A 13,230-nucleotide genomic window follows, 5' to 3' on the forward strand; every position below is an offset into this window, starting at 1 on the left:
ACTTTCCCTGTCAATCGCAGCTGCAGCATCCCTACGATGACCAGCCTGAGCGCCTAGTGGGGGAGTTGAGCCCTGAGGCACTTTTGAAAATCCCATTAGGTGCCTAACTGCATCTTTAAGCACCTAAATACCTTTACAAATCTGGTCCACAGAAACCAAATAAATTACTTAAAACAAACTTGTTTTAAAACATACATGAAATGTCACAATGTGCTGCAACAAATAATGTACAGTTTGCTGAAGTCTCTCTCTCTCAGCATGCAAAAATTTAACATAATGTTACTTAAACTGCTGAAATGTCTCCATCTGTTGGCCTGACTTGAGCAAACTGACTCATGAGGAGACTGGAATTAAGTAAATTCTGGTACTACTTACAACATCCCTGCAAAACTAGAATGTGTGCAAACCAGTTGATTATTTAAAGACTAGATAGATCATGCTGTTAAACTGAGATCCAATCCATTTTCCTACAGTAATTTAATATTGCAAATATGGGTGTATAGCAGGCCATGTAGTTAACTAATGAAGATTTGTGCAAAGAAACTTGTTTGGTGAGCTTTATCTAAAATTTTGCACTGACCGATTTTAAAAGCCCCACTGAACTTATTTAAAGTCCTTACCAGTTAATTTCTTCACAGGTTGGAGCCGAACACTGATAGACTGATGTGTGAGTAAGGGGGAGGATGGAAGAGAGCGAGACATGCCCTCCATAATCCGAATGTGCTGCATACCTTCGGTCACTGGGAGTGCTGGAATAGCGTAGTCTGGTTCAAAAGCACAGTCGTTCTCTGTGGAGGTGCCTGATAGGAATGTAAAAATAAAACAGAACAATTTGTAATAAAACGCAGCCTACTGTTTTTATCAATTCCTAGACTCAGGAATTTGCTGGCTTAGGCTGGCTAGACACTTTCTAATATTTCCATACTATTTCTCACAAAATCACACAAACTTTATAGTATTGGACTGCTTCTTCTCATGTTCATCTTACAAAATGTTTATGCTTCTCATGAAGAAACTACATTTATACAATAGCAAATAGGTGAATGTCTGATATAGAGTAACGAACAACGTAATTAGTTAGATTTTAAGTTTTATCATTTTACTTTATTAAGTATTCTAGAGTGATCAGTTTTAATGTAATTACTACCCTGGGCGAATAATTGATTTTTTTTCAGCCAACAAACCAAAAAATCTGAACAAATATTCATTTTTGTTCTGAAAATTGTTGGAATTTGTCAGCAAATTGGAAAAGTCCACTCAGCTTCAAAAAACTGTGTGTGCACACACATGTCCCTCTTATAACCTTTAGCCCAGTGGTTAGTAGGCCACTTGCCTTGGAGATGGGAGGTCCAGGTTTGAGTCCCCACTCTGGAGCAAGGACTTGAACTCAGATCTATCTCCTGTCAGGTGAGCATCCTAATCACCAGGTTTACAGGCTATTCAGGGGTTGGTTACTCTCAATGTCTCCTTTTGAAGCTGTTCCACATTGCACAAATATTTAAATACTCATTGGAGCAGGGATTTGAATTCAGGTCTCCGGTCTACCAGGTAATTACCCTTACCACTGGGCTATAGGTTATTCTGCAGTCAATCTTTCTTATTGAAGCTGTTCAACTTTCTATAAATACTTAAATATAAATTGGGCAAAAGAGTAAGAAAGAGTGTGAGAATGACTTTAGACTGAGAGATAGAAGATATAGCCTCAGATCTTCTCTCTGCCTGGATTACACAGTGCATCAATATTTACCATCTTTATTTTACCTGCTTCTTCACTTTATAATATGATTTATTTATTAATTTGAATTTTTACTACTCTGCAATAAAAGAGCACCACCTAAAACTCCAAGTGTTCTTGATAATCTTACAAAAATACACTAATAAATGATGATTCACAGGTTTGCACTCACGTGTCAGTTTTTGTACTCTGTCATGCTGGCTATAAATGTATATTGTATTCTATTTTTCAATTTCATTGCTGCTTTAAATAATTAAATACTTATATTTCTTTTAAATAAAATAATGTATTTATAAATGTATAAAAGATATTTACATTCCTAAATACAAATATTCCTAAAATAAAAATAAAAATTTTGTTTGACATAGTTCAGAGTTTTGTTTTATTTATAGAAGGATATTTGTCGATAGATATACAGAAATTCTTACATTAAATGATATAAAATAGATCTATTTTAAAATATAGTGCAAGGAGTCTGTTCATAAAGATTTTCAAATGCATTGTTTCTTATGATTTATAATCCCAAATAGATTTCCTCCCACCCCACCCCACCGCAATGATTCCTGTCTGGTGCTCACATCTAAACTTCTAGAATCTCAGACTAGTCAGAAATCTTTAGGCTTTAAAAACTATAGAATTAACAGACCTTAATGTGTATTTCATGCAATTCTATAGGATCACACAGAAACAGATCCCTTAGATTTCTATTTGTCCAGTGATGTTATCCATTGCTCTTTTCACTTCTCCATTCTCATTTATTAGAATGACAGAGGAGCTGTGAAAGATAGAGTCTGTTACCTTATTATTTCTTTGATTAACATTCTTATAGAACAGCAAAACTGAGCTAAATTGCTGCCTTACAGATGAGAAGTCATTCTTAAAAGGTTACCTGCTAACGGACAGACTACATTTACTCAGAGCAGATACTAGGTCAGAGTCTCAACTGGTGTAAATCAGCAGAGTGGAGCTATGCTAATTTACAACATCTGATAATTTGGCTCATGTTTCTCTGATTCTTAAACACTTTGTTTAGATAGAGAGCTCTAAATTTTCTGCAGTCTTATCACTAGGCACTAAAGAGCCTTTGGACTAAGTAAAATACCTTTACCGAATTGAATCGTTGCCTTGTTTGAATTCAGGTGATAATTTTAGAATCTAAATGTATGTCTACACTACTCGCCGGATCTGCCGGCAGCGATCGATCCAGCGGGGGTCAGTTTATTGTGTCTAGTCTAGATACCATAAATCAATTCCCAAGTGCTCTCCCATCGACTCCTGTACTTCACTGCTGCAAGAGGCACAGGCGGAGTCGACAGTCAACTCACCGCAGTGAGGTAGGTCTAAGGTTATTCATGTAGCTGAAGTTGCATAATTTAGATCAATCCCCCCCCAGTGTAGACCAGGCCTACTTGAAGCTCCTCAACGAACAGTGCAATCAAATGGTTCATTTTATTTGTTCTTGTTCTTTTTTCAAGTTCAAAGTTTATTCTGTAACTCACTGCCACTCATTTCTGTAGAAAGCATTGGGAGGCAGAATTAATTTCTCCCTGCAACGTATGGAATAAGCAGATCTTTGCTTGTGATTCAGGTTATTTGATGCTGCTTCTCCAGTTACTAACTTTACCAAAATTTTTAAGCAAGTATTCTGAATATTCAATAAATTGGGACAAACTGGTAACAATTGTACAGAGACATTTGAATTATATTATAGATATGTATATTTGCCATACTGTATGTAGAGAAGCAAAATAAATATGGACACTGAATAAGTAATATGGAAAATTATGATTTATCCATTAAGACTCCCTTAGTTTTGCTAACTGATGGTCAAGCTCTTCCTTAAATAGAAGAGGGATAATTGGAAATGATGCATGAGATTGTCACCCCTTTCTTGTCCCCTTATGCCTGTTACAAGTGCTGGAGAGGCACAAAGGGTCTTGAGAAGCCCGGAATCCAGCTGGGGGAGAATTTCCCCTAGTATCGGAACCGAGGAAGATTACTGCAGGACTTCTTCACAAACCCTAGCACAGGGAGTGTGCTTGGGGCAGGAGGAGCATAGCACAGCCCACAACACTGCAGAGATTCTGAGAAGCACAGCTACCCATAGCCAGCATGCTGTGATTTTGAGCAGGGCGGTTAAAATTCCAACACTGGCTACTCTGGTCCCCAGAGCAGCCCAGAATTGGGACGGCATGAAGGTGACTTGAAGCCACCTTGTTTGTCTTGGGCTACAAGTTCTGTGCTACTCCTCTTAATTATCAGCATTTGGGGCCACAAAAAGAAATGTGTCAAAATCTACGCTAGTCTCTGCTACACAAAAGTGGTAAAAGGAATGATCTGCATCAATCTTTAATTTCATAGCAATAAACTGCCACATATTAAATGCCACATTCTCTCTCTCCCAAGTAATGACGACATCTGAGAACTGTTCCTAAGCCAATTGTTTGGAAACATGTGCTCAGAGGACTAGAATGGTATTTTGGGGCTTCATATAGTTCAGTTTCTTAAATTACTGGCTTGGAAAGGAAGCTCAACATGCCTTGGTGCAAAATTAAACAAAAGTACCATTCATTGACTTGCTGCTCTTCTACAAAAGAGTGGGGTTGAAAAGGTGTAATTTAGGGCATAATTTGGATCATTATCTTCACATTTTTTTTCCTCACAGGGCCGGCTCTAGACATTTCGCTGCCCCAAGCATGGCGGCACGCCAAGGGGGGGTGCTCTACCACTTGCTGATCCCGCGGCTCCAGTGGACGTCCCACAGGCTTCCCTGCGGAGGGTCTGCTGGTCCCACGGCTGCAGTGGACCTCCCGCAGGCGTGCCTGCGGAAGCTCCATTGGAGCCGCGGGACCAGCAGACCCTCCACAGGCATGCCTGTGTGAGGTCCACTGGAGCTGCCTGCTGCCCTCCCAGCAACTGGCAGAGCGCCCCCAGTGGCATGCCGCTCCAAGCACGCGCTTGGTGCGCTGGGGCCTGGAGCCGGCCCTGTTTCCTGAGGTCAGTTCTGTGATCAGGAATGGATTAACTGATTTCTTAAAAATAAAAACTGATCCAGATGTTCACATATCACTTGCAACAAACCAGTTCTAATATATGAAAAGAATTACTTAGGGACCTTCTGTTTCCAGAGGCATCACGCTAATACAGTGGAGTACCGTAGAGTTCTGTGATAACTTGCCTCCCAATTTACAACAGTTATCCTTTATATTTTACTGCAAATATACATTACTTGATATCTGATGCATAAACTATACTATACTGAGCAGAGAATTATGAGAGGTGCATCTAAATTTCTCTTAGGTTATATCATTTCTTTGATTTTACAAAAAATCTGATAGATTTTAGCCATGGGTTCTTCTCACCTTTGTTCCTGTGTTATAATTTTCCTCTCTGAAAACAAAATTACTTGATTCTGGATAGCTTTGTGTGATTTTAAATATAGGTTTATAAAAACTAATTCACAGAGGTGGATAACAGAGCTGAATTGTCACACATGGATAGGGCAGAAAAGATAAATGCCTTCAATACATTATAACTCAGAAGAGACAACAGCCTGAGTTTATTGTAGCTGTCCAAAAAGGCTATATCAACAGTGTAAAATAGTCAAAGGAATACATTATTCATTCACATAGCAGAAAACAGATTTAAATAATTCTGAAGATCTTAGACAACTCCTTATCAGAAAACTGATAAAAAGTTATACATTTTACAGCTAAAATATAAGGACTCATAACCAATCTCAAAGTCAAGGAATACTTTACAACACAGCTGTACCCTTCTACAATGAAAAACAAAACAAAAATTAACTATTATTGCACATGCATGCTCAAATGCAGTACTGCATGCCTCCATGTAGGACTCAACATCCTTCTGACGACAGATGTTGTTTTACTTTGCCCATGTATTGAAGATTTAATCCTTAACTGATTTTTTTTTTGCTTTTAAGACTTTAATTACCTCAAAGTCATTTTACTTCAGTTTCTTTGATATGCAAATTTCAAATTAATTCATAATGGAGAACGATTTTTCCATGATTGCTGAAAATACTTTGAGCTGGACGCTTTGGTCTGCTCTTTTCACTTCATACTGTTAGAACATGCCTAAATGCTTTGCTGGATTGAGGTCAGAGTGCTCAGCAGTTTGCAGGATAATCCCCTTGGAGGGGTGCTATGCACAGGTTCAAATTCCAGCATTCTGAGACAGTTTTAGTAAGAACCACAGTTTACTGCATGTGGGTTTTTTTGGAAGAGATGTATAAGGTTTGCATGCTCTGCATCTGCTCCATTATAGTACAGGTCTGCAACAGAATCTGTGGCCATAATATCTGGCACTTGCCTAAAGCTGAGGGAAACTGAGTCCAATGTATTTCTAAACAAAATGAACAATAAATAAAGCAATAACATGAACAAATATCTATACAAATTGATAGCACCTGCCATCTAAATTCTCAAAATGCTTTGCAAACTTTAATGTACTAACCCTCATAAAATCCTTGTCTGGTGGATGTTATCTTCATTTTACAGATATAGAATTTGGGGCACAAAAAATTAATTGACTTGCTTAAAGTCACACAGAGCAAGAAACTGGCAGAGCTGGAAAGAGAATCCAGAATCACTGAATTTCAGTCTCTTGCTCAAAACACTGGAGCACTCTCTTTTTCTTTTTAAATCATTAATAAAACTTAAATTAAAAATGTTTTATTTATGGATTACCTACCAGATTTTAATTGTAACAAAAAAGTGATTCTGAATTCAGTAAAAGCAAAGGAATATCTTTGAGGTGAAAAAAAGGGAGAAAATAAAATTCTCATTTTTTCACAATTGCAAAATTCAAAAGGATTTGAACAGATTATTCTGAAATTTGTTTCTGTCAAACAGAATATCTTTCTACTGATTTATAAATCACGGAAACAAAGGATTTACAGTGACTGACACACAACTTTAGCAGTATTGCTACAACATATACTTACCCAAGACATTTCCTGTACAGTGCATATACTAACTATTAAATTGTCTTCTGAATTATTTCAATATGATAAAATGTGATAGACTTAATAGATACATTTTTTGTGATATTCCAAACTGAATTTTGATTTTTGTTGCAAGAGTCTGATGGTCTCATTTAAATACTATGCATACCAAAATCTCTAAGCCCCTGTGGTGTAGTATGTATAGTATGTTAGCATATGGAATAAACGTAGGTTACAGTTAATAATAATCACATGAAGCTTAAACACCCTTCATTTTTCCCCACGAAGAAGTCATACTGTCTCCTCTCCTGGACAGCTCTGAATCAATCTATTTTCATCTTCAGAACTCAATGCCAACATGATGACGCTTCTCCTGTTTGAACTAGTCCACACATTTGGCCTGCAGCCATATCTTAGGTTGTGCTCATGCAAGCTAAAAGTTAGGGTAAAGTGGTATTTTGTTACTTTTTTCCTTTATTTTCTTTCCCTTTCCTGTTAATTGTGACTATTTCAAGGGACACACTCATACAAAGCTCATTTCAAGTGTATAAAGAGAAAAAATACCAATTTTTGAATGTTTACGAACAGAAAACTGAACTGGTGCTGGCTCCATGCTGTGTTTTTCAGCTACTGCTAGGTTGAGTCAGATGGTGGGTTACATGGGGATAGGAACCTAGCGAAAGAGAGGAGGGGCATGAGTCTTAGAGGGTATAAACAGGTGGCATGGAATAAGACAAGGGATGTGGAGCAGTAGCAAGTCTCCAGTATTGCCAACTCTCATAATTTTTTCATTAGTGATGGGGTTTCAGACAGGGCAGAACTTGTCTTGCGATGACATGAAAGCTCCAGCCCTGTAATGAAGTTCAACGATGCAGGTAGATTCACTCCACCACTGCTCACTGTTTTCACAGGAGGGGAGGGGGAAGGAGGAAACAAAGTGCCCATCAGCTCAGTAGGCCTCTGCTCTTTCCTCCATTCCAATGAGCAATGGAGTCTGCTCCTCGCCCTTCCCCTCTATGCAACAACCAGTTTGGGAATAGGGAAGGGGGATAAGGGCACCACTGCAGCCCCCTACCCAAGGACGGAGTGGAGTGAAGAACCCCAGAAGTAAGAGGACTAGAGGTGAGGTTGGAGGAGCAGAACTGATGGAGAGATTAGGATGGCTGGGCGGATGAGAGGCTGAGGGCAGCACTGATAGGAGGGATAAAGATTGGAACTGGCACTGATATGGGGGTGGACTGCAGCACTGGTGTGTGGACAGAACAGATGTGGGAGCTGTGGGAGAGGCAGAATGTGGTGTCAACATTGATGTGGGAACTGTGTCACGGCCAGGTCATGGGTGGCCAGACCTAGTAATAAAAGCCAGAGTCCACAGTCCGGAGACAGGAGTCCAGAGTCAGCTGGGTCAGGATACCAGAAGAGGCAAACTGGAGATCAGAAACACATCAGGAACTAGAATCAAGTTGGGTCAGAGGCAGGAGACAAACTGGAGATCAGAACTACGAGTCAGATGCCAGGAAATCAAGCTGCAAAAGTATGAGCAATAGCACGAGGCACACATGGGGCCCAGCTGTTCACACAGCTTCCTGTTCCTACTGCTGGCTTAAGTAGGGCCAGCTGGTCAATCAACTACCCGGGGAAGGCACCAACAGGACCTCAGGGCAGAGCCTCACACTGTGGCTTGACTTCATGGGTCCCAGATCAGCTGGAGGGTTGCAGCATGGCCATTCCCATGAACTCTGTGGACCTGGGCTCGAGACCAGCGAGTCACAACAAATTAGGATGACAGGACTGCTTTGGGTGTTGGGTGTCTCAGCTCCTGCCTGGGGTTTAAATCCACCTTTTCAATACATTTGAGAGTGGGCAACACTCATTGTCACCAACACACACTGGGAACGGGCAGAGGAATTCAAAAATCAAAAGACAGACCAAAAACACAATGTAATATTTCTTTAAAAATAAATTTCATTATTTTGGAGCCAAATTTCACTTTTATTGGGGATCTAATTCATGGTTTTTGATCTCCTGAGGTTGGCAATACTATACCTCTCAATTGTTCATTTCAAAGGACATCACTTCTTTTAGGCTCAAAGCTATCTTCGTTTCCACACAAATTTGGTGTCCCCTTCGTATGTGTGGTTTGAAAATTATTTACTTCAGAAACAGAATCATGAAACTGTGGGTAGATAAGTAAGAGCCATTTACACTAATGGCATCTTAAGTTTACAACATAAATAATTTGTGTGGGACTTCGTCACACATTGAATTGCACTATGGGCCTCAGCAGGCTGAAAAGTATTGAAAGGTGGAATGAAGAGATACTATCTGGATTTGGAATGAGGGAGCCTCTTATAGAGGCAGCAGAAAGTACAATAGATGGGAAGTTCATGAGAGGAGGGGAATAAAGAGGCTGGGTCCCATAGGGTGAGGGGTGAAAGTGAGGGGAGGAACAATGGAAGCATGAAAGTGAAGTGAGGAAGGAAGGGATTCCAGTTTATAAAAGAGGTTTGTCTCCTCCAACCACAACCTTTGAGTGGTTTCAGGTGAATGGAGAAGAAACAGGGAATAAGCCCTTAAATAACTGGATATTTTTAAATTTTCATCTCATTTTTGATCCATCCAGCGGACTTCATGTGCTTTCTCTGATGGTTAGAATTACACAACAATCATTGTGTAGAGTCCAGGGAATAAAGGCTCACATTTTCACATACACATGTTATACCTGTGTGCAGCAAACAATGAGCATACAAAACAGGGTTTACTATCAATACAATTGTTTTATAAATAACAAATAGATGATATCTAATGTCTCAATATAGGTTTGTGAAAGACCATATACATTTACATAGATAAATGATTAAACTAGTTTGACAGGAAATGACTAACAATAATTTTAAAAAATCAATGTATTAAAGAATGCATAAATTGTACCAAATAAGAAACAGGTCGGTCACTTTAATCACCAGGTTAACAAGATGCTATTTGGACAAAGCTGGCCTTCTCCAGAACTCCTAAATGAAAGTTTATGAATAATGTATCTGTCCATGTGTTGGACAGAAAGAAAGAGATAAAGCCTAAATTTTATCTTCTTTAACTTGACCATTTCAATTATTAAACCATTTCTAAATACATATTTTTTTATATATGCTGTAATTTACCTTTATACAAGTCACCTTCCCCCCCGCCCCTCGTCATTTTATTACAGACAGAGCTGGCAACATTGCCTACTATTAAAACTGTGTCATTACATGATCTTGTTTTCAATTGCTTCTATCTTTGCCAAACTTTAACCATCTGGGCTGAAATCTTCTATGCTAAGGGTCTGCCTCAGGCTGAAGTTTAGTGGAAAATATCAGCCCAAACAATTTATTTGTTTCCAAGAATGAGGCTAGTAAAAAATACATTGTTTTGCTCATGTAAATTCAAACACCTTAGTCCTGGCATTTCCCAATGTTTGAGTGCTTGACTTGGAAACCTTAATAATGATCTTTTAATATGATTTTGTGTGTGTACATAATGTTCTCGATCAAGTACATACTAGCAAACAACAAACCAGCAGCCCACAGATTTGCATTTTTCCTATAGCATGAAAAGATCTTTTCCAGTGAACAACAGGTATGTCTAGCAAGTATTCAGCAATGTGCTTTGGAAGAATATAGTACCTCAGACCATCAAAGTACCTGACTGTTATGTCCATCAAACACAATCAGAACATTCTGAAATCAGCACTTAAGTTAAACCCACATATATGTATGTATGTACATATTTTAAATCTAAACAAATTAAACCACATCAGAGAGCACAATCAGAGAAAATGGGCTAGATACTCCCTTTACAATTAATATTACCAATAATAGCTTTGTATATTAAATAGAGGGAGGATTGAAAAGAACAGGTTATAATTTACTGTTATTAATCTTTTATTCCCTAACAAAACTCCAGGAAAGCAACCTGGTTCTTAATGCAATGTGGCTCTGGGAGTGTGTACAGTCATTAGAATTCATTGTTTCTTTCTAATCTAGCCTCAATTCTTATAATTAAAGATATAAAATTCCAAATTAAAAAAAAACTAGTAGAGACAACAAATCTCTATCAACAGTTGCCGTTTCACACGGTTCAATAGTTTTAGTTCCAAATACCCATACCCCTAAATTTGTCTGCAGGCTTCAATCACTCAGAATACTTTTGCCAATACAATATTCTGCTGGCAACACTGGACACAGCCAAAGAACAGGACTATTGTTCTGAAGTCAATGTCACTTCAATAAACTATTTGGACTCTACAGCAGCAACAGATTTGGGGAAGGAAAAGAAAAGTGAAACAGAATTGCTCCTGGAATCTGGTGCAGAAAACCACAATGTGAATGAGCAAAACCTATCACCCAGGAGAGGCATGTTAACTGTGGAATGCCTTCTTAGTAGGCTGGTGAGCTGCATTTAAGGCTCCAAACACCAGGACTTTCACAGCCCCAGAGAATGACCTACAACAGTATTTAACAGATCCAAATTCTCTTTTCTACGCCTACTGTATTATTGCTCTCCATAAATACAACATGGACCTCCCACCTCAGTGTTGGAGGATGGAGAAACTTGCCCAAAGGAAATGGTGTCCTTCTGCTGTATTGCAGTGAAAGAGAGGATTTCCAGAGCCCAAACTAGATGCTGCACTCTCTCCATGCTACCACCCATGCACCCCTCTCCAGAAGTGGGTGCAGAAGATAGATGCCTGTGGAGTGCCTCTGCCACTGCTCTGTGGAATAGTAAGAAGAACTGCTTCATCCCCAGCTCCCAAGAAGATCCCTAGTTCACAGCCTGAGGAACTGAGGATGTGAAGCCCAGATACATAAATTAATAGATACTAAAGCATTTGTTTGAAAGGCTCCCACATGAATATTGTGCACCATACATTACTCTCCAGCTTAATTTCAACCCTTAAAATGGATAATTTTGTACCTTTCTGATCGTTATTAAATTGGTGTATATCTAAATTACAATAAAAGCTACAATAAACCAGAAGAACTGGGTATCTTACCAAAACAGAAAAACTGCACAAAGTGCTAACATAAGAGAAGTAAGCCCTCAAAGGAAAATGATACAAGCATTACCTTGCCCAGATCGGCCCTGGCGGGAGTCTACACTTGCCTGTCTTCGGTCTGGTGGTTCCTCGCTCCCTCCATCTGCATGAGAACCAAAACAGCATAAGTATACCAACATAGCAGATAGGTCAGGAAGACGCAACTTTTCCTCAAATACCATCACGTATCTTCTAGGAACAGACGAAAAACAGTTCAATCTTGTTGTGGGAGTGACAAAATTAAAAAGGAGGAAAGAACAGTTGCCTATATCCTGTACGGTATTTTTTTATTTCTGCATAGCTCACTATAGCCACAATGCATGAGGTCCTTGCAGATGCATAGACAAAAAAAAAAAAAGATCTGCCTTTAATTTTCTTCTGCTAATCTCAGACTTCTTAATAAAATCAGAATAACACTTGTGCTTTTTCCATGAGTCAGTTAATTCCTTTGTCTTGAACAGTTTTGTAAAAATACTAAATTTTTAACGTATGTGAAACAAGTTCACAGTCAGCAGTAAATTGGAATACTGTGTTAAATACTGCTTCCCTTTGAAAATAACTCTTTGAACAAACCAGCAAAAAAAAATTAAAATGTTTCTTGTTATCTCCTCCTGAAACTGTTTAGTAAAGCTGCAGCAGTAAACAGTAACAAGTAAATCTTGCCAGACAGATACTGGAAGGAACATGTAAATATTTTACAATTAATTACATGCCACTCTTCATTGATCAACTGACCAGATTAGTAACGATAGATGAGCAGATCAATAGAGATGTTTCAGGACGTGTAGCAAACACAAGCTGAATGCAGAAACAAGGAACTAGGAATTAAATGCATCATACTCAGAGTTACTTTAGTCTGGCTGTACAGAGTGTTAAAGACCATAACAACATATACAAATATAGCAAGTACATGGTACAATCCAAAAGCCATTAATCCTTACACAGGCAAAACTTCTAATGTCTTTAAGGAGTGTTTTAAAGTGATAAAACTTCTTAAATAGGAGGTTTACATCAGTAAGAACCTCAGGACTGGGCCAATAGCTTTGAGCGTACAGAAAGGTAAAACTTATGATTGAAATAAAAGTATACTATTATATTAAAATATATATAATATTTTTATAGATGAATCAACTGAACTTTGTCATAAGCTGCTCAGTGATTGTATGCAAAAAATACTTCTTTCTTTTGAATGATCCTGCCGGCTCTGGTTTGAGAGAGACCCTATACTTCAACTGGGGCATATCAATAAAATTAGCATGAGGATGTCTAAAACCCAAAGCTTTGTTTCTTGGCTAGGAAGAGCAATCATCCTAGGACAGCTGTCCACAAGGGCCAGTTTCCCAAAGCAATTTACAGCAGCTTGGCAGCCCTTGTAACTCATGTGAGCTGCTTCTGGCACCAGGGTGCAGGTGAACTCCAGCCATGTCACTTTCCCTGGTCATGTTTCTATTC

At 38.8% G+C, this 13,230-nt stretch overlaps 1 protein-coding gene across 9 annotated transcripts in view; it reads right to left on the reverse strand.

Moving 5' to 3' along the window:
* The window catches only part of TANC2 (tetratricopeptide repeat, ankyrin repeat and coiled-coil containing 2), a 617,479-nt gene that overhangs the window by 290,561 nt on the left and 313,688 nt on the right, over positions 1–13,230 (reverse strand). For 6 of the 9 annotated variants that reach the window (XM_030541297.1, XM_030541296.1, XM_030541295.1 and 3 more), the window contains 2 exons: positions 11,810–11,881; positions 621–800 (listed from right to left, as the gene is read on the reverse strand). In XM_030541297.1, the coding sequence (XP_030397157.1) occupies positions 621–800; positions 11,810–11,881 (252 nt within the window). The remainder of the gene's footprint in view (positions 1–620; positions 801–11,809; positions 11,882–13,230) is intronic. The other 3 variants (XM_030541301.1, XM_030541300.1, XM_030541298.1) reach the window with 1 other exon arrangement.

Source organism: Gopherus evgoodei, chromosome 23 (assembly GCF_007399415.2).
Source record: "Gopherus evgoodei ecotype Sinaloan lineage chromosome 23, rGopEvg1_v1.p, whole genome shotgun sequence".
NCBI classification, from domain to species: domain Eukaryota; kingdom Metazoa; phylum Chordata; order Testudines; family Testudinidae; genus Gopherus; species Gopherus evgoodei.